This window comes from Chlamydotis macqueenii, chromosome 5, assembly GCF_036417535.1.
Source record: "Chlamydotis macqueenii isolate bChlMac1 chromosome 5, bChlMac1.mat, whole genome shotgun sequence".
Lineage (NCBI taxonomy): Eukaryota > Metazoa > Chordata > Aves > Otidiformes > Otididae > Chlamydotis > Chlamydotis macqueenii.
Window position 1 is genome coordinate 67758963 of NC_141560.1, and position 26894 is coordinate 67785856.

Sequence of the window (26894 nt, forward strand, 5' to 3'; positions counted from 1 at the left end):
ACCAATGCAAGACACATTTGAGAACAGGATAATACAGCTATTCACACACTTTAGGAAATGACTAGATCATTTGAGGTTTACCAGTCTTAATTTAAGATTATTTCCTCTACCATTATCCATCCCCTCTCTCTGACATATCCACAGCATACAGATACAATGAATGCAGGATGCCAATGGTAAGGCATAAAACATTGTTCCTGCGCTGTTGAAGTAATCAACCTGTCTATCAACATTTTCAATTTACTGGGAAGCAGCACAAGTCCCCAGTTCTAGATTAGAACAAAAAGAAAACACACTGTTAAACCTATATTCAGCAGTAGTTGGGCTTTGCTGCTGCCAAACTCTGGCTCCACAGGTCCCTAAAACTCAGGAGAGTGCCGCAAGCTCCCATTAACCAAACTCCCAGAGGCTGAATTCTACTCTTTAGGATCTGACATCAGCAGGACCTGGACCAGCTCCTGAAAGAACCCGAAGGAGATGCCTGCTTCACTCCAAGCAGGAGCTGTGCAAGGCCTCTCTGCTGCAGCACAGTGCCCCAGGTACTTGTACTGCCTATGAGTGGTTGCTGCCTTCCAGGGGTGATCAAAGGATCTAAGACAGTCAGGCACAGGTACAGATTGTTATAATTTGTTTTCTACAATACTTTTTCTGCACTTTAATAAATACTCATAGCCTTTTCCCAATTCTATCAATGTAGTATATAAAAAAAAAAATTAAACTGATTAATCTAGGATGAAAAATATTATTTTTCATCATAATCAGGGACAGAGTTAAGACATGCCATATTTCAGTCTTCGGTCACACCCTTATCACCATTCTGCTGATGTGTTAGCCATTCGATGAAAAACTCTGGCTATTAAAAAACTTTCTTAAAAAAAAAAATAATAATCTTTTCTCAACTGATGCTGAATGCATCCTGAAAATTTCTTTGCAGCTTAACTACAATAGCTGATGACACAGGCCTGACAGCACCTGACATGATATGCCAGCTAGAGATCTCCCTTATGCTAAAAAGTTTACAGCCTTTATGACAAACAAAAGGGACAATCAGTAGGTGAAAATGAACTTCCAATCCACAATACCACAGACCTGAAGTTGAGTGTACCTGTACTGCACAATGACAGCACTCTACCCAAGTAACCACTTCGCTGACAGTTTCTGCTACAGCTTAAAGAGTAGAGAAGCCATCTGGGTCACCAAATCATATTCAAATGTTGAGGGTAAATTACCCAGCTGCATAACACTGCCTCCATGCCATCTCATCTCTCAAGAGAGTGTTTTACAGTAAGTAAAGCAATGAATCCCTCTTTTAAATACATCCCTTAACCTTCTTTAAATTTATTACACTTTAATTAAAGTCATAGGACTTTGTTTAGATAAGTTGAAAACCTCAGGTTGGCAGCCAGAATATCTTATTTATAAGAACTCAGAAATCTTGGATTCCCATATTTGGATTATGTTGCTTTAATTTATTTATTTTTCCAATTAAAAAGTTCTCACTGCTCATGCATTTTTTATTCCCTAATGCTCTGTTCTATCAGGAGAAACATAAAAGAAGCAGACAACTTGTTTTTTTCAGCTGGAGACTACTTCCTAGCCTGCTCCAGTTTTATAATCTATTCTCTTATGCTCTTACCAACCCCCTCCATCAAACAGCTAAGAGTACCCATCAAAACCACAGGCTGTATTCATAATAAAAGGCACTCCAGCACATATTTTCACCAGAAAGCATTAATTTTTGCAGTGAAGTGCCTTTCTCCCTTTTATACCTGCAGACAGAGTTCAAATAAGGGAATACTGATACTGTCTGAGCAGGTGAATACCTTTGCAGAAACACAGTTAATGAGAAATGAAATAAGTACAATATCAAGCAACCAGCCTTCAAGCTTACCTCCCCAGACCAATTAGGCACACTGAGAACAATTTAGAATTTATATTTCTTAAATAAACTGTCAATAAATACATTTTGATACAGTACCCACCACCTCTTAAATTGTAGGCTCCGTGCTATTCCCTCACTCTTCTCTGAACACCATTAAATATAACATTTTTCTTTGTTATTACTCGTGTAAGGGGCAGGCATTGCAGCGGACACTTGGGTACCATGGGCAACATTACCGACTCCAGAGTTCAAGCCAATTCCCAGTCAAGTGAGGACAAATGGGAGCTCTTGTAGGACTACCACAGTCCCCTGGGTAGGAGGAAACCTCCTGACAATGCAGGTATATACAGCAGGATCCTTTAGCTCTGCTCCCCTGGGAGGCCAAATTTGGGAAGGTGCATGGCAGAGTTTATTTCATTATGTATTAACCCTTTAGTGCCAGAGGTTATTTAAGGACCCTCTGACAATGATATAGTTGCTCCAGCTTAACCTAAATTCACCCCCTTTTTCCCCTACTTGGGTAGAGTATGGGAACACAGTGCCTACACAAAACCAATATTTTGAAACAAGATTTGTTCGCCACTAGTGGACTCTGCACTGGGGATGCAACAGCAGCGTACTTAATTTCATTTCCATGTTACTTCCAGCACAGATTTTACTTGTGCTGCAGTTGTACATTCATAATTAATATAGTCTTTTCATTTTTCTAAGCTTTCAGAACCTTACTAGAATGTTAAAAGCATGTTAGCAAGTATACCCGCTGCTTATCGTGCCAGTTGTCCGAGATGTGTCCCGGCTAGAGGTCACTGCTTAGGCCCAGCACAAAGGCTCTCCAAGCCAGTGAGAGGAGTCCAGTGACATTCAACAGGTTTTTAGTGTGGACTCTAACGTAATCTTCCTCTGTCAGAACCTCCAAGCTCTAGCATCAAACTCAGCTGCAACTCTTACTTCTTGTTCTTGAAGGGGCCCCCAAAGGAGCAAGTAAGATGCAGCAGGAGCTGATTTCAAAAGGACACGTACCGGAGCAAACATTCCTCCTTTGATACCTACGCCTCCCCCACCATATTACATTTCATTAGAGCAGAGGCAATTACACTGTTTTAAAGATGACTCTTAAAAGCACTAAAGGCTTTTACCAGTTCTCAAGTACTTTTCCCTAACCAATCCAGGTCTGAAAAACAAAGTCAACTTTGAATCGAATCCAAAAGACAATCAACTACCAAATGTCAAAGCAATTTTACGCATCAGAGTGATGTGGGTGATAAGGCTGGGAAGAATAAAAGTAGAATTGACTATCTGTTTACAAATTAAAAGTTTCATCTCCAATGCCTTCTGATCTACTGCAGGTTTTGGAGGCCAGAGACTAGCTTTGGGCATCAATACAAGTCTTTAGCAAAACTAGGTTGTGGCAGGATATTTTTCCCAATGCAAACACTTTCAATGCACTCTCAGATACACATTAACTTCAATAACACTGCATTCAACAAATCACTCAGAATCACCTTCCAAATGTATAGCATATTACCATAGCCCTAAGCAAAGGAGTAATGCATTTATACAAATTCATGCATATTTGTAAGGAAGCAATGTTGCAATTCCCTTAAAGAAATCCAGCAGGAATCCAAGGGATTAATTTTGTCAATTTTTTTCCTTTTGCTTTGTTTTTATTTTTTACAAGGGAGAGAACAATAAGTAAAAAAAAACATAGAACTTCTTTAACTAGATAGGTACACTTCAAGCTAAATTCTTGTTCTGATGGCAGCGAACCTCTGCAGGAGACAGGACAGGTGAACCTACTGACTGCAGACATATTCTCTTTCCCTGTGACTTACTTGTTCAATTAAGTTTGCAGAAGCATCACTTCTCACTAGGCATCCTGAGCTCTGCTGAGAGCCAGTGACACCACAACAGCCTAAAATTTACATTTGCATGTAAAGTCTACAGCTCGACACTGGATTCTGTGCATACTTTCAAGCCACAGCTTTCCCAATGCTAACATGAGGAAGGGCTAGGATATTCAGTAGTGCTCAGAAGTACCCTTCGTTGGCTTGCTCTTCATTTTCCCATCTTTTGACATTTTTGTCACCAGAAATGCTACTGCAAAGATGAACAAAATGTTGACTCCTGAGTGCAAAGTTTTTGGGGGAACAAATAAAATCCACAAAATTACCTAATTAACTAAGCAGGAACAGCCTTGAGATGTACCACCTTAAGGGAAACTCAGATGGATCAGCCCTGTTTAGGGCTACATGACAGAGATAGCTGTACACGCTCATCACCTCATAGGACAGCACAGCTCATTCTGTATTTGTATTTATCTATTGCTGCTTGTTGCTGTAAAGAAAATCAGGTCAGAACCATGACTCTGCAGCTCTCTTGTCCCTGGACAGATCTCTCCACCAGGCAGGCTTTGTGTGTTGTCTTCCTTTCACTCTGTGTGCAATAAGGCAGCCAGCAAAACAATCTGATAAAAAGAGTCTTCCTAAAACACATTTGATGTTAAAAAAAAAAAAAAAAAAAAAAAAAAAACCCACAAACAAACAAAAAAAAAAAAACACCAAACCAAACAAACAAAAAACCCCACACCACAAACCATAGGAGATAATGAAGAACCTGCTCCAAAACACAGTATATCTCAATAAACAAGCAAAAAAGCATACTGTTGTAAGCAAAGAAATAATATAACAGAAACAAATAAGATAAATAAACCAGATGACTGAAATGAAGACAATCTTTACAAATTGTAGATTTCATGCCTCAATGAAATTAAAATTGCTCTAAGCATTTAATTGCTTCTAGGGTCCAAATAAAAGGATTCAATAAGCAACCTTCTTCCAGATTAGATTTTTACTGTCAGCAGCTAATGCAGTTGCAGAAAATGGCTGTAACTTTCTTCTCAAAACAGTATCTCATAATTACTTTGGTCAAAATTAAAACTTTTCCAAATGATTCAATACTTCATACTCCCATAATACTCACATAACTTTATTCTGCCTGCCTGAACAAAATGAAGACTTCAGAAAGAAATATCTGCTATCATCACTGTATCAATTTAAGTGGCACAATTCCAAAATGCACATGCTGATCTTCTCATTGAAGGCAAAGGATATTTTTATATTAATTTCAGCACAAGAAGACAAAAGTAGCAGATCATTTTCCTCGTTCCTAAAGACTAGCTTGAAGGTCACAATTTCAAATTTTCTGAATTTCCTCATCAACCACTAAGTTAGCAAAAGCTGAAGTCTTCAATACGCCGTGAGATCAAGTCCCAAGGGAAGAGAGATTCTAAGGAAGAGAGATTCTAAGTTTGCTGCTTTTCATTCCTTGAAATCCTGACAATCTGCCATCTTGCAGTCTTCACAACTTTTAAAGGAAAAAAAAGTGCAATGCCAGACAGAATACCCTTCAGAAAATAGAAAGCACCAGCTCTAGACATGCAAAAACAAGCTTCCAGGTTTCTCAGAAGTTTCCAAGTAGGGCAGCAGGTGTGTAAAAAAAAAAAAAATATATATATATAAAAATCAGTAAACAGTGCATTGCTTGATTATGTAAAATGAAATTAAAAGGCCAATGACAGACCTATTTATCCTTCAAGTTTTCAGGTATGCTGAGTGAAGCAGTTCACAGCAGAACAGACTGCACACCTATCGCACTTAAATGTGTTCACAGCCAAACATAACAGCAGCCAGTTCCTAAACTACAGAGATGCATTTAATACTCCCCAGTCAGCAATCAACCTTTTCCACATTTGTTCATAATCGCAATGAGTAGTTTTACTTTAATGCTTTGTTTTCCTTTTCTTATCCCATGGCAGCTTACTGTGCTTTTTTAATTAGATGTTTAAAAAAAAAAAATTCTCCTTTTCCAGTTTTATTCCTGCATGTAAGTAGAGAGCATTTTTTGAAGAAATACAAATTACTGAACATATTTTCTTACCTGTTGCAGTCCACGTGGAGCAGAAGGTGGGACGCACTAAGTGACACTGCAATCTTGTGCCACTGTCCATCTGCCAGACGGTACGGAAACACCTCTGTTCTTGACTTCCCATTAAACCTGTAGTGATATCTAATCTCATCCCGCAGGCCACTGCTCTCCAGTTCAAAATAGCTGTATTTAAAATATGAAGAAGAATCAGTTCCATTTTTTGGTTTATTCATTGCTTCTGTCATTTTCTTCTGAATTCATACACTTGTTTAAGCAAACTCCACATGAAAGGTCACAATCCAAAGAGGTTACTCGGCATGGATTAGCTACTAGGTCATTGTTTTAAAAGAGATAGAGAGACAAGACTATACATTCAGTGCATTACAAAAATAGGAATACCATTTACACTAAAATAGCTCACGTCCAAAATACCATTTGACGGTCCTGAAAACTGAGGTCCTCTTTTTACCCACAGCACAGGTTAAACTACAAGAAAATTATCCTTATTCTTTCCATCAAAATGTTTTGTATGAACACAGGATTTGTAGGAAATGCAAAAATGAAGAACTGTACATATTAGCAATGAACAAACAAAAAGCCATTAATGTAAGAAAGCACCAGGTAACAATTAAATTTGAATTTACTATTTGTAAATCCACTTCTAAAAAAAAAAAAAAAACAAAAAACAAAAAAAAACCCACCTAATTACTCAGATCACGCAGGGTATTCACAGGATATCAAATCAAGGCTCTCTCTCTCCTGCTAAAATGAAGCCCCAGATACAGAAAGAAGGGGACTTGGACATCCTTTCATAGTAGGAATAACTACAACTAAGTGCAGATGTTAGGTTGTCCAGCTAGTCCCCATCCGCACCCACCTCCACAGCGTCATGTTTTTCCCTACCAGACAATGAAAATTTAACTCCACTTCCAAAAACTAAATGCAACATACACACACACACACAACAAAAAAAAAAAAAAAAAAGTATCCAGGTGCCGATTTTCATTTTCACACAAGCCTTTGACGCTGTGCGGCTCTACACAGATCTTAATAGCCAGTGCGCACCAGCGTTACAGGAGGTGTGTGCACTTCATCAAGAACAACTCTTACCAGTGAAGTGGAGGCTTTTTAGAACAGAAAAAAACTGAAAAACAGAGTTCTTCGGGAGGAACTTACTTAGGAGATAAAGCGCTAGCTGGGAATCTCTGCAAAAGATCACAACAGACCGGGAAAAGGAACACCATGACGATAAATCTTGACCAAAAGAAACTCAAACCCTCCTCCAACCTACCAATACCTTGCCATTACATTTTTCAGGCAACATATGAGTATTATCAGGTCACCCGAATCAAAGCCTCAAGTGGCAGCTAAAAACAGTCACGGGCAGGTAAAGGCAAAATCAAAACAGAATGAAAACACAGCAGGCACACGTACAAATAAAATACATGCAGTACAGACTGTGAAAAATAAGAAAGGCTTATGTTGTGAAGGAACTGGCCTGCTTCATGCACATAAAGGCACAAGGAGGGGAGAGAAACAGGAGTTTTCTAAGCAGGAGAGCAGAATATTGATTAGCAACTACCACCGCTACCACTCATTAAAATACCTAAATTACAATCTTAAGAAATCTGGAGGGGATTTTTTTTATTAATTTATTTTGATGCTCAGTAAGAGCACAGTCAAAATACAGCACATATTGCTGCTGGCATTTTCAAGCCAGGAAAGCACTAGGACAAGTACTGTCAGTGAAGTCACACTTACGAAGTTAAACGTTTCATAATTGCCATCTGCTGTCAAAGCACAAAAGGAAGTCATTAGAGAGACTGTCTCTCTTGTTCAGATTAACAGTAGTGAGGCAGAAAACTAAAAAAAAAAAATGAGAGAGCTACATAATATTCTAGTATGTCTCACACACAAAGTATTTGTATAAGTATATATACATTTACATGGTTGATCATAGAAGTTTAAGAGGCTGAGAGCAAGATAAGCTCCTGTTGCAGGAGGCGCATCGCTTCCTGCGCTCATTCTTCATAATCTCTTACAGCACACGAGCTCATCGCTTACTACACGGCGTTTTGTTTGTTAACGAAAAGGTAATGGTCCAGCCCCGGAAAGGTCAGGCAGATACTGTACTTAATCACATCTCTGTTTTATTATTTAAAGAGCATCAGAAATTGCAAAGCAACACAGTTTCTCATCTGACAAGCTTTAGTGTCAGTACTTGCTTCAGGACTAAAAACAGCTTGTTGCTTACGCACCGAGTTTGTTGTCAATCTCCTGACTAATTTATATAATACAGAAGTGACTAGTGAGAATTTACTGTAAAAGCCAGTACTAACATTTTTATGTACATACACCTAATGCACTGCTGAGTGCCACAGGACCATATAAAACACCACGTTTTACCTCTTCAGTGACAGGAAAGGAGGATGACAGCAGACAAATTCTGCACTTATTTTTCACCACCCTTCAACAAGTGCAAATCAGAAGCAGTTATGCTCAGACAAACACCAGCAAAACCCCAACAGCAGAAACTGGCTGGATTAGCCCAACATGTATCTATTTCAAGTATTTAAAAAACATAAACCAACACTCTTGCATTGATTTTTTTTTTTGAAGATGCTCAAATTCACATCAAGATCTTGACTACACACACACTTCACCACGTTCACAGTTCATATGATGTAATTGTCTTTTCTCTACCAGAATATAATTTGTGTGTAAACAGCTTTCTCAACAGCCAACATCATCGTTTCTTTCTTCCTCCCACCAGACTCTGGAGGAAAGCCTCTTCAAAAGCAATGACATAAAGGCCTGGAAATAAATGCACCTGTCTGTGTTCAAGTCCTAATCTGCAAATTGTGAAATGGAAGACAAGCAAGTGGAAAAACATAAGCTTAGGTAAAAAATCATCAAGCTGTGAGAAAATTAGTAAAGCCAGAGAAAATACATGTTGTTTGTTTTTTTTTTTTTTTAACTGTCTCATCTTTGACTTGAAATGCCATTGCAGAAGATTTTATCTACTATAAACCAAGTAAAGAATGGGGGGAAATGAACAGAAGCTACCATACAAGAGGCAAGACAATGAACTAATCTCCAACAGGTGTCTTTTCACAGGTACTTCCCAGTATTTTCCAAGGAAGAAGAAAAACATAGGAACAGAACAAGACAGGGTTCCTGCAAGGATTGCAGCACCTGGGACTGCCTGAATAAATGTATCAGGAGTAGGCAAGTGTGCACTTGCAATGTTGCCATGAGATCCATATCAAAAGCCTAAGGGACATCACCAAGTACTACGTTCTGCTTAGGCATCGCATCCGCATGATGCCTGTCGCTATAGTTGGCCCCCTGCTACCCTCCTCAAGACCTTTTCCGAGAAAGAGACGTGTGAGACAGTAATGTACTTGTCAGCTTGTTAGTGCCAAGTGATGTTTTGTTTTATTTGTTATTTCTCAATGAGGATTTATTTTTTATATTTTTTAAACCAACATGAGCAAAAGTAACATGCATTTTTGACAGACAAAAGCCTCAGAACACACATAGTGAAAAAGCTTGCACTTTATGGAACAGCAATACAATATGACCTTGGCTGAAATCTTACCACTACTAGAATTTCCATATTTGCCAAGTATGTAAGCTACTGCTGGCTTCTTTTATACAATTATAGAATTCAAATGCTTTTTATAGGTCATTCCACAGTCCCTCATTCAAATCCCAATGTGTAAGAGAAAAGAAACACATTGCCAAATTCAGATTAATTTTATGCACATCAAAAAAGTTGGGATATTTTAAGATCATGCAACGTGCTTTACAGAAGGACAATATTATTTCACAGTCAACTCAGGATGCTTTACAATTCTTCCTGGCAATTTTGGCAACCTTGTGTACTTCACACACAAATACTGTTACAAGAGGATAAAGCTTAACTCAGTGATGTTTAATGCTTTCCCCTCCCCCTCCCCGTTCTTTTGAGTCACAACCATAGCAAGTATTTACCTGTGCATTTGACAGCTCATTTCATTTCCAGATCAGGAGAAAAAGGTGCCTGAAAGTGTACTTTAAGTTGGAAACAGCTGCTGTGGATGTAATGACCAACAAAATTGGAAAAATCATGTTCAATATCAAATAAGAACACATAAGACACTTGAAGCAGAAAAAGCTAAGTATTTCTATAAGGTGAATTGGCTTAATCCACCATCTGCATTAAAGAAACATATTAATCTATTCGTCACATCAACCTCAGCAGTGACCTTAACCTGTGACAAACACCACCACATTTCATTCAAAGATTTTACTGCTGTCAGATTGTGGAAGTGGCCAGAGGAGGGAGGGCTCACAGACTACAAATAAGATACGACTTCAAGAAGAGCTCTGGGATATATGTTCTTCTGAATATCCTTAGTGTATATGGCACTTTTTCTTCTGATCTTTACAAAGCTACCACCCATCACGAGACACTAAAATATCCCACAATGAAGACAGGGCACCATCTGCTAAGCCAAATACCGAGTAAATGCTCCAATAAGAGCAATAAGGACTAAAGCAAAACTACTGTTCGCATTCAATTCTGGAAATCTTCCCCTTCGTCACGTTCAAACATAAATAAAGCAGAGTTATCATTCTGACTTTACAGCTTCTGTCATCCCTGATCAAGTGCCAAATGAAGCCCCACAGCCTCTTCCAAGGAGCAGCATCAGCACTTACAGCAGATGCTCTTAAAGCTACTGAACAGATGTCCCAGGGCAAGGCAGCAGGCGCATCCCTGTGAATATGTACAAACTTGGGGTTGCCATCTAGTCAAAACATTTGTGGATCTGCTTAACACTGTGTGGGAGAAGGTCACAAAACCACAGGAGTTCAAGGATGGAAGCACTGTTCACCTTGCACAATGCTGCAGCAACACTATGATGTCAGGTCTTCTCAACTGCTGGAAAAAAAAAAATTACTGCCATAATAAGAATCAGGCTGTTACTGACCAGAAGCTTCCAGAAAGTTCTGCCAGTCTGGTCAAGGCACAATTTCTTTTTTTTTTTTTTTATTGCAAAGCAAATTTAAGGAAAGTTCAGAGACCAGCTCATTTGATGTCATCAGCTAGACACTGGGGAAGCTTATTAGACATGTTTGTGCATATAGCTTTTTCATTTCACAACAGCATCGTGCCAAGCAGAATATCAGGACATTTAGTAATGTTTAATTATAAAAATGGCTTCAGATAAGACTGTGCTTTAGCACCCTTGCAGAAACACTTGATGTATTCAGAGACAAACAGCCAATGAATCTGCATTGGTTATCATGCAGATTTCAGAATTTTCAATCTACAGAGATTCTGTGACGAATCACAGATCATTAGACTTTTGGCCTCTCACTGTTCCTTACCACTGAGTCTGTGTGCACTGCAGCAGACACAGCACCGTTATTACTTTGGTTGTGCTGCCAAGTGGCTCAGCTTGGACAGTAACACAAAAGGAACCGAGATCTTGTTCTAACACTCCCCTGTGGAAAGCGAGTCAGGCCAAGAGCGTGCACTGGGTACGCTGTGCTACAGAGAAGCTGGCAGGCAAATGCCTGAGACCATCGCCACTGTCAGGGAAGCCACAAAGACCAAAAGCAGCGCCTCTGAAACAAGAGATGCATCTGGCTTCAAACCACAGTAAACACTCACCATGCAGTTGTCACCATGGTTCTATACGGATGCAAAACTAGAACAAGTTACAGCTGTCAAGACAAATATTTCAGTCACTTCCACAGGCACTGTTCTTGTACCCTAGTTACTCTAAAGTGACAAGGTAAGATCCCAAGCTCTGAAGCATTACGCGCTGTCAAACATTAGATTTTGAAGAAATGCTCCTACACACTCAAGTGTACAGATCTACTTCTCTGCTACATATGCATACTTACAAACCATACAAAGCTACTTTTTACAGCTAGTTTAAATACGGACAGATTGAGAGGCTGCACAGCAAAACCATACACTGCAAATCTTCACTTACGGGGCATTAAAGACTTACTACTGTGGCAGAGATTACATACTGATATCATCAAAGCTTATGAGCAGAATCAGACTGACACCAGGCAGCACAAAAGGTGTTGTGAATAGAAGAAAGATCATCTGTGACAATGAAGGTATCTTGCTGAAAAATCAGATTAACTTCCTACAAAAGAAAATGCAAAAGCTGAATCCCACATGTTGCACAAAGACTGCCATCATCTACTATATTCCAGTATTCCTCCCACACAAACAAATCTGAAATAAGGCAAAACTTAATACTAAATTATTTCAAACTTTTCAAGTAGAATCTTGAAAGTTCAACTTCACTGTACTGTTGGCTACCTAAACAGGATTCCTCCAAACATTTCTATCCTTTCATTTCAAACAAAAGGAACTAAATCCCGTCAATTACACAGCTTTATTTTTCCATTCACACCACTCTGAAGCCAATGGGAATCATGTTGTATCAGCCTAGCTTGAAACATGTAGCAATAAAAACCCCCAGCCTAACATTTTTTTAATAATAAATTTTTTTCTTTTGTTCTACAAATCTTCTACATGGCAGCTGGGCAAGCACGCTGCAAGGCATGAAGCATTTACAATGCTGAAAATACGCATTTGTGTACCTGCAACTTGGCAAAGGTCATCCAAACACAAATTTACTTTCTTCTTTGATCATCCAAAGGAAAAAAAGTAACCCCAACATCTGCCTGCCAGCTAAAAGACAGCTTGAGTCAGAGCTGGTACAAAGCAGCTACTCATTTTCATGGCATCTGTTGTAAGGATTGACCTTAAGCATTTTTGTTTCCATTTCAAATGTCTAAGAGAAAAAAAAAAAAAAAAAAAAAAGACTTGGTCTCTCTCCTGTTCATAGTAAACCAAGTAGATAGTAGTACCACACTGCACCTAAAAATAGTACACGATCTTAGCAGGCTTCAGAGCCAGCAGAGCCAGCAGGACAGAAAAGAGTCTATAATTTAAAGTAAGGTGAAGGTTGTGACTCCTTAGCTGCTACCTCTGGGAAAAAAAAAAAGAAACAAAACACCACACACCAAAGAAAAAATCCCACATACATATGCATATGCCCTCATACATATATTGACACAAACACCTACAAGAACATCTCCACTAAAGGTAGATATCCACAAGTGGCCAAGTAATGGGAGAAATCTTATTTTGTTTCCTCACAAAAAAAACAGAGGTTGATCGTGAAGGAAGGGATGCAGTCTAGTGTAACCACTCCTGAAAGAGATGGCCTCACTCTCCTGCCTGCTTACTCCTACCTCATCCTTTACATCAGATCTGGCCGTTCAGTTGCAATAAGGCATGTCAGCCCAAGGAACTAGTCTGACAGAAAAGTCACCTGACACAAAAATACGATTCAATTTCTTTACATATCACCACTCTAGAACCAAGCCACCCTGTACTCACGCTATCACTGTAACTCTAGCAAGGAATGCAATCCACAGTTACACTCTGAACTAGTCCTTGAAGGGCTCACCACCCACAACCCTTGACCAAAGTTCGGTTCCCCAGTGCACCATTGGACCATTTGCAGTCCACAAAGCGTTTTTACATAAGGACTTTATGAAAGAAGGCCGTTAATTTTTTAAAGCTAACCTAGGAGGACTGTGAGCTGGCATTAGCTCAAGGATCACTGTGGGTACGCAGAAGCCTGGAGCTGTCCGTGTGACAAGGGAGCACCCAGCAGAGCTGTAACCAAAGGACAGCACAGATCCAGTCTGGTCCCTCCCTTCCCCGTGCTCATCACTGCAGCAAGAGCTCTGCTCAGGAGATCCCCAGATCCGCCATCTCTAAATAACAGATTTTAATAAAACAAATATCAGGTTTTAATAAAACAAAAGAGGATAACATAGCCTTTTAAACTAATGAGGTCTGCCACCTGAGTCAAACTACAATATTTGAAAACAAATTACCCCAGTTGCTCTGTCCTTAGGAAGAAGGTTCTTCCCTCTGATCTCGCTCTCAAATTCAGCAGCTTTTCAATGATTTCTAACATTATGACAAATTCTACACATTTCTGCTACATTCCCAGAGAAAAAAAAAAAAAAAAAAATTCCTTTCCAGTCCCCTCAAGACCCAGCCACGTGTCTGCTCCCTGGATGCCTTCTTCCCCCCCCCCCCCCCCAACTGCCCCCCGAGCCCTGGCAGCCATTAGGGCAGGCACTGCCACCCCCCTCTCTTTCAGAAGGCAGTACCTAGGGCAAGGAAAGCACCCAGGCATCGCTACTAAACTGCAAACCAAAAAATAAAAACCGCACACATCACACAGCCTAATGTCCCACCAAGCAAATGACATGTTGTGAACATCTAACCCTCTTTATTAACTAGGAGAGCGACATTTCTAATCAGCAGCCCAAATTTAGCAGACACAGTTTTCAGAAAGTCGCCCTCAGCGTACGTTTGAGGCATTTTGGTTCTTTGCCCGTATTAGAGGGTCATAAAACAAGCAAAGAGAATAACCCGGCATGTTGGAGAAGACTCCTGGGGGACCCACACATCCTGCTCCTGGCTGACCACAACATTTCTGCACTGTCCAAATTCAGTTTTAAAGAGTTTCAAACTGTCAGCCATTCTACTCCCATTGCCAACAAGGTCCAATCAATGTGTTTCAACAGGTGGTTATCAGCAGCATGTTAATGCTTCAGAGAGACAACAATTGTCAGCCTAGTGCACATAAAACACCTGCTCTCAGTAGGGAGCCACAAGATGGAAGGTAGCTCCTCAAGCAGTAGCTCCTCTTTCATAACACTTAAATCAGTGGAAGATGTATAGAATATAACAGTTCTTCCTCACTTTCCTCTTTTGCATACTTTGACACCAAGCACAGAAGCAGGTGGGCCCAATTCTATTTGTATTTGCATCTCCAAAGACCTGGGGCAGGGAGAAAATAATAAAAGAAAGAAATTCTGGAAGAAACAAAGATCACAGGGGGAAGGTGTATAGATGTCTCACGTATTTCACATCACCTCATTCAGAGGGACAGAAGTGAGGCTGGATCTCTATATTCTCTGTATAGCTTTCCCGTTTAGCAATTCTACATGTAAATGTTAATGAAGATGTGACCTTTACCCTAAAAGAAAAAGGTTCATGGATATATTTGCAGGGTTTCTCCTTCCCTTCTGAATACTGGGCATCTCAGAATCCAATATGCATGTACACATCTTGCAGAGAATAATCTAAAACGTACTACAGAGTAAATCCAATCTCTCAGGTTTACAGCTAGGGTCAGAAGTCACTTGCATAGGTTTCTTTTCATTAATTAGATTTCAGTGTTTAATTTAACTAGCTTGTTACTCTTTTTGTGTTTTTAATCAAACATATTATCGCCTGGAAGCCTTCCAGCCGTTATTTGTGAACCTGCAGCTTTCTACCTACTCCTCAACAGTCCCAGAAGCTGTTCATAGTGTAACTGGGGGGAAGTATTCATCAATGTACTATAGAGTCTCATGCCTGTTTCTCCTCCTCAACCCAAAACTGAATAAAAATCTTTCACTATGAGCCTAACACATTTATCAGAATCCCACCGAACATTTATATCACCACAGCCGGCTGTTACATAGTGAAGGGCCAAATTCTCCACTCAATGAATCCATTTTACCATAGCAGTACAATTAGCTTGCAAGTTTCCAAATATCTGGCATGGCAGAAATTTTCTGAAGTTCAGGTCCTAGACATAGGTTATAAGCGTAAAGAGAAAGAAAAAAAAAAAAAAAAAAAAAAGCAAACTAATCTTACATCTCACTCCCTAGTTCTATCATGGTGGGATCTCCCATTTTGAAACACTCCAGAAAGAAGGAGAACACATGGATAGAAAGTTAATACTAATAAACATGAAGCAATCAGAGAAGACACACACAGGACACACACAAAATAGTAGAGAGGAATAAGCCACTCAGCATTTTACAAAACAGTTTTTCATCCTGCCTCTTCAGGAACCAGCAAGAATAACAATGGCAACAATAACTTCGTTGGGAAGGCAAAGAGGGGAGAACAACACACAAGACTTGAGGACCTTGAAAAATGCACAAAATGAGACCTTGAGAAGGTCAATAAGGGTACTATCCTATTTCTTATGGGTAATTCATGGGTAATGGCTCCTCTGCTTACTAGTTTAGTTTTGCATATTCTGTATTACAATGCCCAGTTTCTCTGCTTTCCACAAAAATAAATCAATGGTTAAGAAAAAAAAAAAAAAAAGTCTTTCTTTGGAGAGCAGCTTATTACAGAGCAAGTAAATACCCAACAGGTTACTTTCAAAAAGTCAAAGGGAATTTGATGAAAGATTAGAAAACCTGACCCAGAGTTATTACCTCCCACATCATGACCAGATGGCGGCTTGGCGGCCAGCTGCTGCTTTATGTGTAACATACTGTAAAGATTGTACTTCCTCTTATTTCTTTTCAGGTAAGTATCAGAACCCCAGGTGATGCGTAGTTGTGCAACTCGTCTGATTTGAGGAGGTTCAGATCTGCACATCAGCAGAAAAATCATTCTGAATTCAATACTTCCTGATACCTTAGGCCTACAACACTTAGACATGAGCAGTGGGTCAGTGGTGGCTACCTGCAAGAAAACCCCTAGCAATTAAAAGGTCATTATTGAAAGTTTGGAAGTAAATTAATTGAAAATGTTATAAGCTAGTCAGTGAGGTGATCAATCACCAAAAGAATGCTCGCCACTCTTTCCTAGGTGCCCCACCTATTTTTTTCCAAGTACCAAAACCCTTAGAATGCATTCAAAGTACACAAATGCTTTCCTTTCCCACTCACTGTAACTCATTATTTTTATAGACAAAGTATAGAATAAGATTATGGTAATTTGGGGGGCGGGTGGTGTAAAATTTTCACATCAACAGGAAAAGAAAAATCTTACAGCAGTCCATTGCTCTTCAATTGTGCCCCACAGCAGACAGAAAATTATAGTCAGCTCCTTTGGTGAAAGCCAGTATTTCAAAGAATGCTAGCCTGGGTACCTGAACATCCTTGACAGATTTCTTCAGATACTGATCTTGGCCAGCAGTGGGAAGGAACCATCAATATAGCTCCAAGTCAGCAAGTAAACAGCACAAAGGCAATGCTGACTCCATCAAATTTATGTTCTTGGGCTTTGGACCTTGCAAGGTCAGAGCAGATAAGGAGCAGGCAGACAACTTTGGATGAAACTGTACTAAATTGCTGTTGAAATAAGGATTCATTATGGGTGGGATTTCAAATATCTCAATGGCCTCTTTCAAGTGTCTTGGTGGTCTGAAGAGTCAAAGGCTGTGAGCAAAATAGCTCACAAAGATCTTCTAAAAAGAACTGGCTAGTATCATTCTCCAACAAAGAAAATAGTTTCCACCTTCTGCATCCCCAAGTAACATGTTTGTCCAGCCTGTATTACATTTTCTTATCTATAATTTAGAAAAATAAAAAAAATACAATCTTCGGTTTACCCTTGTATTCCAGATATGTATGTGGAATACTATCAGACTGTTCAATTAGACTTAATCTGTGTTAATCAAGCTTTCCATTTTCCAAGCTGTATTTTAATACATTTGGATCATGAAAACAAAGTCTTTATCTTCATTAAGCTGATTTAACAAGATAAAATATTAACAAAGACATATTTATCATCTTTGTTGTACAAATCTGGTCTATCAAATGATGATATAAATTAACAGCAAATCGCTAATTGTTGCAAAATATCCATTTAGTATAACAAAACAATATATCTGAACTACTGACTTCAAGGAAAGTTGTATTCATCTTAATACCTTTTATTTTTTGTTGTTATTCATGAAGATTTAAGATCCACTTGCCTACTTATTTCTAAAATACCCTACATATCTTAGCGTCAGAGTTCCATGCTATTAAGGGAAAATAAACTCCTGTTAAAGCTTACTAGAGAAATGAAATATAAACCAAGCATTCTATGCATTACTACCTTGTAAGTTTTCACTTGTACCTTATGGTGATCATCTCCACTACAAACATCATACAAAGTTACCTCTTGGACTGGCATATGTAATTTAAAATATGTATTTAGGGGCGGGGAAGGTACAAATACACACACCTTTCTCTTGCATGGAATAAAATCTGTCAACTATTAAATCTGTGCACAACAAAAAAAGACATCCACCATAAAGACATGAACTCTGGTACCAACAACTAACACAGTTGCTTCTTCTGTTCAGGTGTTGTTGATCTCCCGCGTGTTCTGAAGTCTCAAACTTTTACTTTTGCCACTTTTAGTATGCTGATAAGTTAGAAACCATAATGTCTTTAACTACAATACTTCCTATTTTATACATAAGGGAAGGGTTTTTAGCTTTTTCATAGCCAGAAACTATACGGGTTAAGTAATAAATGTACCCTTAGAGTTGTTCCCATAGGTCTTAATCATGCTGAAACATAATGATGTTTCTTACTAGTCTCTTTGCATTGCCTATTTTCACAGGCACATGGAAGGTTGAAACAAGTTTGACAAGAAAACTGGATGTCACCAGAACAAACCGTGATAATTATCAAAAGCTTAGTGGGAGCAACAACTGTAAAAAGGCTTCCCAGTGTGCCAAGGGCCTGCACCCATTTCAGTTCACATGCAAAGCAAGTGACTCAAGCAGTTACAGCAACGCCAAAAAAATATCAAGCTGAAAGTTCTGCTATTACATTGATCATAATGTAACCAATGTCCTCTTCAGTCACGCTCCAAATCTTTGCTTTCTGCTCCTCATCAATGTTAAAAAGTATTTTCTCCACTGTCACCCACTTTATTAATCTCTATCATCACAGACCTCGGAGTTCGAAAGCACTAGCCTTATCAAGGTCCAAGTAGCAACTTAGGAAACTGGAGAAAGAAACAGTGACTCTGTTTTAAGTGATACACAATGAGTTCAGGAAAGAAGGATAATTGCGGTAATCTATCTGACATTCAGAATGTAGCTGCAGTCATTAGCAACACTGGACCTGTCTGCTTCGACTCTTACACAGGAGTACACAGACTGGAACTACCTCAGTTACTGCACAGAACTATAAAGGTTTATAGTAAAACTAGCACTCAATCCTTCAATGATAGGTATTTTTAAACAGACGCCCATTAATTTGGAATACTAGTGATAATCTCAGTGCCGAGGAGGACATCAGCAGCACATGTTGTTTAATCAAGATTACTCCCGCACAGCACATCTCCCTACAAGCCTCTGTCTCTGTCTGTCAAGATAGAGGAGTTAAGTGGCTAAATTCAGAAGAGGCTATATCTAAAAATCCACATGCCTTGCATTGTATAATCATCACTGCCTGTCTAGTTCGACCTTGGATTTTGCTGAGTGCACTCATGTGTCCCTACATGCGACAGCGTTGCTCCGTCAATGGCTCTCCTCAATGTTCTCTTTCTCAAATTAAAAAAAAAAAAAAAAAAAAAAAAAAAAAAAAAATCCCTTAACATGACAAACTGATCCAGCTAACCGGAGAGCTACAAGGGCCTGGAAAAGCCTGAAGGAAATAAAAAGCAATGACAAAGGGAATGATAGAGTGAGAGAAAGAAAATGGGAAGAGTTGGAGGGAAGAATCCTTGTGTAATGTAAAACACTATCCTTACATATTGAGGCAACGGCTTGGAAAATGAAAGAAGGGATAAAGTAAAAGAAAGAGAGCAATAAGAAAGTAGAAATGACAGCAAAGTATGATGACAGAATAAGGAAGTCTCAGAGTCTTCCCCTTAGCTATCCTTGCCCAAACATTTCTGCTGTTGCACTGGCAAAAGCCATCATTGACAATTTGGTCATAATAAAGCCACTGACTTCTCCTTCGTATACTTCCTCAACAAAAGGCAAGAAATTGGGCTAACAGTTGTGTACTATGTACATGATCAACAAAATGAAATACCAATAGGATTTCTTTTTTTCCTAAAAGAAAAGCTATAGAATGACTGATGCTAGATTTTATTTGAAATGGGAGCAAAGAATATTTTATTACTTGTACTGCAACAGAAAGTCAACTGGATACACAGATCCTTCAAGCCCTAAGAAATGATGAAAAAAGTATTCACTAAGTTACAAGTAGGAGACTATTTGATGCAACAGACACTTTGAAACATCAAAACATCATTGGAATTGTATTATGGGCCATAATACAAAGGTACACTTTTTTTTTTTTAGGAAACTGATGTCTGCCACTATAACGAAAGAAACCTTTTTTTTTTCCTCCTACATTGACAACAACAACAACAAAAAAAAAAAGACAAAAAAAAAAAAGACATATATGAAATAAGAATATACTGTATTTATGCCAGGAAAAAAACATAACACATCACCATACCGAAGCAAAAGTAGCTTAAATGCTTAATAGGTTAATTGCTGAATCTCAAAAAAGAAAACATATTATTTTAAAATGTTATAAAACATAGTGAAGCAGGAAACATGGAAGTTTAACTTTTATGAAAAAGTAAAGTCCAAAGTGCATATGATAAACTAGTAAAGGAAATTCCATTACAAGGTTTGTAACTTCCAAAGTGCATGGCGTCTATACTACACTGGTTTTGATCATTCTGTTTAAATTAATTTCTTTTACAGAGTGGGATACATCAATAATGCATTCCTAGTGTAACAAAAATCACCTGGCAAAAAGCAGCAAATTGCAAACTATTAAGAAAGGTTTTAACTTATACATCAGATTTTACATCTATTTTTCAACACATTGTCAAAATGGACCACTAAGAGCTCAGCATCTTCTATGTCGCTACTGCTACAAGAGAGAAAAAAAAAATTTCCTCTTACCTGTGCTCTAACTCTCGGATGGACAGTATCACTCCAGAAGTGGATGCCTTCTGTTGCAAGGTGGCCAGAAACGTGAACTCACTTTTATTCCGGAAAAGCTGAATTAATTTCTCACTCACGTGGGGCGCTGCATGGATTTCTCTTTCTACATCTAAGAATTTTATTTTTAAAAAGAAGAAGAAAAAAAAAAAAAGAGAAATAACAGTAAAAATGCTAAGTCAGAAAGATTCAGTTTACATTTTTCATTTTCCCATCAATATTTTTCATTTTTGAGTCATCTACCACGCTCTGCCACTGCATTTGTTCCATGAAAAAGCCCAAATGCCATCTCTGTCAGCATGCCCACTTGTCACTCTGACAAGTTCACAACTGGTCAGCTACTGATTTTCTGACAGAATTTTTAATGGGATGCTGAGCCATTTGTGTCTGCTGTGAGCAGATTAAGTTGCTGTAAATAAGGTGTGCTGCAGCCAGATAAATAGGCTCCTAAATTCTGAGAAATCTCAGGCACTGCCTCTCCCAACACAATTCACCAAGCTCCAATTTCAGTTTTTACCGCTGACTCCGCCACCATCTCTCCACTGTACATCAGAGGAAACCTGTCCTTGCACTGTGTAAGGCAGAGATGTATTATTGCTAATAATGCTATACGGCTGTGCTGCTGCCCAAGAAATAAATACAAGACACACTTGCAATCCACTATCGTTTCAGGGATTTCTCAGTTTAAACAAGCAAAGTGTGACAGCTCATGCAATATTTATTAAACTACAGCCTGACCAGGCAGATCCAGAAATATTTCAGTCTCACTAATCCTGCTGATGTCCAAGAGGCAGCACGCCTTCTTATATTTGATCCTCTAAAGATTCAAATGCGCTGTCTCTCCCCACATTCATTATTATCTCATCCTTTTATTCGCAGTATATCATCACTATGAAAGATGATTAATGAAGAAAAAGGGAGAAATCGCAGCATTTCACCTGCCCACTCCTTCCCACGTCTCTCATGCTGGGCCTTTGTCACACATTCACAAGACCTGTGCCATTTGCGGTTCCTGGATGTCACAACCAATCAGAAGCTCGATGCGCTTCCTTTTGAAAGGTTCACTTGGAAGCCAGGAATGCCGGCACAAATTCTCAGCTGATAGAAAACCATATAACCCCACTGAATCCTGAGAATCCAACCCAGCATGAATGCTATAACACACAAAGGAGTGATGAGATTTACAATTCAGAATTTCACTGCAGGAAAAAAAAAAAATAAACACCCAACATCGTGTCATTAAAGGAGGCTTTGCAGACTAGAAAGAGGAGAGACTGGCTTGAAAAACAACCCAAAACTCAGAAATGCAACTGTGGAGGTAATACCATGGACTGAAACCAAACTCCAAGGAAAAAGTATTCAAGCATGTTTTGTAATTGGGTGTCTCAATTTTTCCAAGGCAGCTTAAAGCCCTCCAAATGAGCCTACACACTCAGAATCCATAACACACTTGCACTGTGAAAAGCTCACCTCTGAAAAGTACTGCAAATCAGACATCAAAATCACTAGTCATCATTCAAAAATCTTTGCCAGAGGCTCAAATTCACCTGATAAATAAATATAATGCCCACTTTACAGCATCAAACTATTTGCCTGTCCAAGACCACTTTTATTGTAGCAGAGGATAAAACTTCAAAGAACGAAAATCGTTTCCACTGCCATCAGAAAGGGGAACGGAGGAATAAACAGTCCAGCACAGAAGATCAGCTTTTCTCTTTATCTATAACATTTCATTATCTGTATCATTATCTTCACTGAGCAGGTGTTATTACTGGTCATAAATACTATCTAGTTTCTTTAAAACAAGCTGGTGCAGGAGACACAAACTATGCGTCCCATACACCAGTAAGTTCTCCGATACCCAGTTTGCTACCTACACAGACAGACAATCCACTGGTACTAAGTTCCAAGGCACAAATCAGACTCAGAGATAAAATGTCCAAGAGCTGACAGTTGAAGATAATTATCCTTGTTTTGAAGGTTAAGAACCTTAGTATCTTACAAGATTTATTTTTTTTTTCTTAAAGCTGTCACAATTGCCAGAAATAAAATACGACTTATCAGAGCTTTCAAAAATTCTTTCACATGGAAGCACAGGCAGTGCTGTCAATGGAACATGTAAGTTAAAACTTCAACTAAGCCTAGCAAAGTTCAACATTATCTCATTATAGGGGGACCCAGATATAAAGTCACATCCTGCCATCTGTTCACCAAATTTTATACAAAAAATATAGGAGTACTTGGTCAGAATCATGAATGAATAATCAACGTACTGACTACTTCAGTCAGAAACATACTTGGAAATATTGTGCTATACCACCTCTTCACAGTCATGAATACACCAAAACCACATGCAACACGTTGTATTCATTCTCTGATGACTAAAATCCAAAGTTCTGGAATTCCAGAATCTTGAGTTCAAACTACTACATAACAAAGAGTATTTATGTACTGCTGTGCAACACTATTCTAGTATAATTCATACAAAGGAAGTTCTGTAACTAGGCTTCTAAAAATGAACATACTTTTAAGTATGGTGCTATTTATCTGGAGTAGATCTACTCGTTCCCAGGGCCTAGGAACATTCCCTACTACTAGACAACTGAAAATGTACTTGCAGATGCAGAAATGTCTACAGAAATGCTGTTCTTCATAACTCCAGTAACTACAACAAGGGGACTTTCCCAGCAATTCCATGGTGAGATGGCAAATGCAGTCCGATAGCCTGCAACTGGACTTGCAAGCTGAGGAGCCCATCAAGGCTCACGAGGATCCAAGATGCACGGGACCTGGCACTATGAAGACGATAAACCTGTCGGGGTGCTGAGTGCTTCCCTGGGCTCGCAGCCTGGGACTCGAATTCTGGGGACTGAACCGCATGAGGCCTCGCTGAGGGCATGGCCTAGCCAGCACTACATCACCCCAGCTCCCGTGCCCGACAGGACAGCTCTCCTGCACCTCTCTGGCACCGTCCCTCCTCATGCCGCGCGACTGACGGGTATGTCATCTGTGTTTTGCTCGATTGCTGCAGAAAGCACCACACAAATGAACTGGGAGTACAATTCATTTAGAAGAAAAGCTTTTCTATTTTCAGGTTGATTTTCACACTTCAAAAAAAGAAAAATTGAGAATACATACATCCCCTCACCACAGGTGCCTGAAAGGGAAAATACTTTTTATGCTTTCTATAAAAATAACTGTCTGCTCATAATGAAATGTCGCATTTCCTACATAATATAGAACAATATAGGTTTATACAGTAATCTTCAGTGAAACATCGCTTCATGCTTGAATGATAATGCAATCTCAGCAAAATAAATAAATAAACAAACATAGATACGACTTTCATATGCCCTTCTATGTGATAATATTTTCTTAATTTGAAACACTGACTGTCTGGAGTGTTTCTAAAATACAATAAGCCAAAAAAGCAAGCATATACAAGTTATTTGAAAGTACAACAGATACAAATCATCTCAGAGCATCAAGTAAAGGTAACTTTCTACCTTCAGCAAAACAGAGAAGCAGGAGATACATCTATGTCAAAAAGACAGCATTTTTGTTGCTTAATTCCTTTTTTTAAGCTGCAGGTCCAAGGAAGAAGTGCCAAAGAAAAAGCAATGGTGCAGTTTACCAGGACAGCCAAACCCATTGAGTACCTGCCATCCCACATGTCCCTGCCCAGCACCATCTCCCCCATTCCAGGGACATCATCTTGCCTTCTCCTGGCTGCTTTGTCCTGCACGATGAGCCTGTTCAGCTTCGAATAGCACAGCCCTACTAAGCCAAAGAAGCTACGAGAGGAACCAGCACCCAGGGCTACACTTATGCAGGGGCTCAACAGTTGCGGCACAACTCTGGCCAGGATCTGCAGAAGACGACAGCATCTTGCTTAGCTAGAGCACACTCTCACATGCTTAGCCACCTTGATGAATCTTACCTGCAACCTCAATTACTCACAATACTCACTTTCAGCACCTTCAAACTAAGTCTCACATTTTTATTTTAGCACGAGCTTGTTTTCATTTCCTAAGAGTGGTCCAGATGAAAGGTAATGCTGCACTGGGGCCAGTGATGTCAGGGCAAGCTTTACCTTGTACACATTAAATGCACAGGCATTTCGGTACACACCCTACGTGGCAAATAGAATTAAGAAGGTGCAGTAACTCCGCACTAGGATCAGTCCTTACAAACCTGATTTAGGCCCTCAAGTCACATCTTCCTGTGTGGATCCACTGCTCTAAGCATCACCAGCTCTGGCAACTAAAAATTAAAACTTCAGGCTTTTGCCAATTGTAGCCCAGAATGTATGAGAGGTCCCAAATAAGAAAAAGGGAGAAGTTCGCTTCCGCTCCATTAGAAACAGTGTAAGAAAATTATCACCACACAGAACCAGGCATGATGAGTTAGAGAAAGAAAAGAGTAGTGCTAAGAAAGCAGGCAAAGTTCTTGCCAAACTTGCTTTGATAACAGTGTCATCAATCCATGGTACAAAGGGAATTATGTGACCATTTGGGCTGGAATTCTAAGCAATTAAAAACATGCACCAGTTCTTACAAGCTGAATCCAAATCCATCTGGGAAACCATTTTTCTTTAATAGATGCTTCCATCAGAAAAAAAAAATACTAAAATTGAGTTCTAAATCAATTCATGTTTTCTGAAGCAACAACTATGCTTCCTCACTCACTAACTTGCTTGAATACTTCTTCCTTTCCCATTCTTACTTTGGTAGGGAACGTATTGCAAGACACATTGCTTTACTGGTACCTTCAATCACTGTAAAGCTATCTGTTTCAACATGTTTCCAGGAGAACCTTTGCACAGTCAATCGGGACAAGCAGGTAGATATTAGTCCTGCAACAATAGAGAATCTGGATTTCACCTACAGCAATTAAAGAATCAAATATTGCAGTATTGCAAATACTGTCTTTTACCTTACTATGGGCAAAAAACAATAAAACTGAAATCTCTATTAAAAAACCCAAACAAACAACAACAAAAAAACCCTCCACAGTGCCCCATATTAAGTCATTAGCTTTCCAAAAATGGAACCAAGAGTGGAAAGAGGATGCAAAACTAGCAACTCTCAGTGTAGACAGTTTCTCAAAGTTGTTCAGGATGAAAACATATGACAGCATCACAAAACCCTGCTGCTCACTGAAGGCAGGAGCTTCATCAAAGCCTCTGAGTCCAACGAAGGCAGGTGTTTCAAAGTCTTCAAGTCGAAGTGGGATCCAGTGCACAGACTCTTTTCTGCACGTTGTTCCTACAAATCATCTTTTGAAGAACTGGTCAAAAAAAAAAAAAAAAAAAAAAAAAAAAAAAAAAAAAAACAAACCCATCCCAAATGCTACTGGTGATAGGCACCCACTCCTTCCTGCTCCTCTAAAATCATTCCTCAGACAACACAAGTCACAAACAGATCCAAAAGTTCACAGAAGGATGCTGACACCAACCATGGGGATCTTCTCCAGAAAGAAGACATTACACTGCCAAGCAGGGAAACACTTCACGTAGTTGTCCTTCCCTACCTAGAGAGGGCAAAATGCAGTTATCTGCAGATAGCACTGATTTTTTACTTCAAGCTGCAGGAAGAAAATCCACACAAATTTCTCCTTATACGCAAACAAAACAAGACTTTGCAACACGCTCCTGTCACAGGAATAGGCACAGAGCCATATATACCCCTCAGAGAACTTGGGGTGCCCAATTCAGTTATCAGCCCTGACACTCGAGACAGCCCGCACCGCGCCACAGAGACCCACCAGCCAAGTAGCCACATACCTGGACATCACCTAAGTACAGACCTAAATGCATCCACCACGCCTGCCACTCACCTACGCTGTTTCCAAGCCAGGCTAAAGCATGAGTTTTAGCAAGCTGTGCGGTACTACCAAGGGAAAATCAATGCATGAAGGTGCTGAGCAGGCACCGTGCTGCCCTCCAGACTCCCCTACGCTGGCACAGTGGGGACCAGCATCGCCTGTCCTACCTGCCAGCAACCCAGGGAGAGGGGTGAAAACACCTCCTCCTTCTCTTTAAAACCATGCTACCAGGGAGGACTAAAGAGGGCGTGATGCTTTCGCACGAGCACGTCTCTGCTTCTAGGTATTCGCACCAGTAGGAAAAGACATTGTAAATGCTTTTGCCTTGCTCGTTCCACTCCGAGTCAGTAATAAACAGTAGGAAATCATGTTCAACAGCACGGCTTTCTAAATTATGATTATTCATTATAAATCACTTTTTACACGTTGCTTCAAACACTGTTTCTCAAGAATAA

The 26894-nt window shown here is 39.4% G+C and overlaps 1 protein-coding gene across 3 annotated transcripts in view; it reads right to left on the reverse strand.

Annotated features, from left to right (window-relative positions):
- The window catches only part of NELL1 (neural EGFL like 1), a 304499-nt gene that overhangs the window by 258507 nt on the left and 19098 nt on the right, over positions 1 to 26894 (reverse strand). For all 3 annotated transcript variants that reach the window (XM_086749374.1, XM_086749375.1, XM_086749373.1), the window contains exons 3-4: positions 20575 to 20725; positions 5819 to 5989 (exon numbers count right to left, since the gene is read on the reverse strand). In XM_086749374.1, coding sequence (XP_086605500.1) covers positions 5819 to 5989; positions 20575 to 20725 — 322 coding nt within the window. The remainder of the gene's footprint in view (positions 1 to 5818; positions 5990 to 20574; positions 20726 to 26894) is intronic.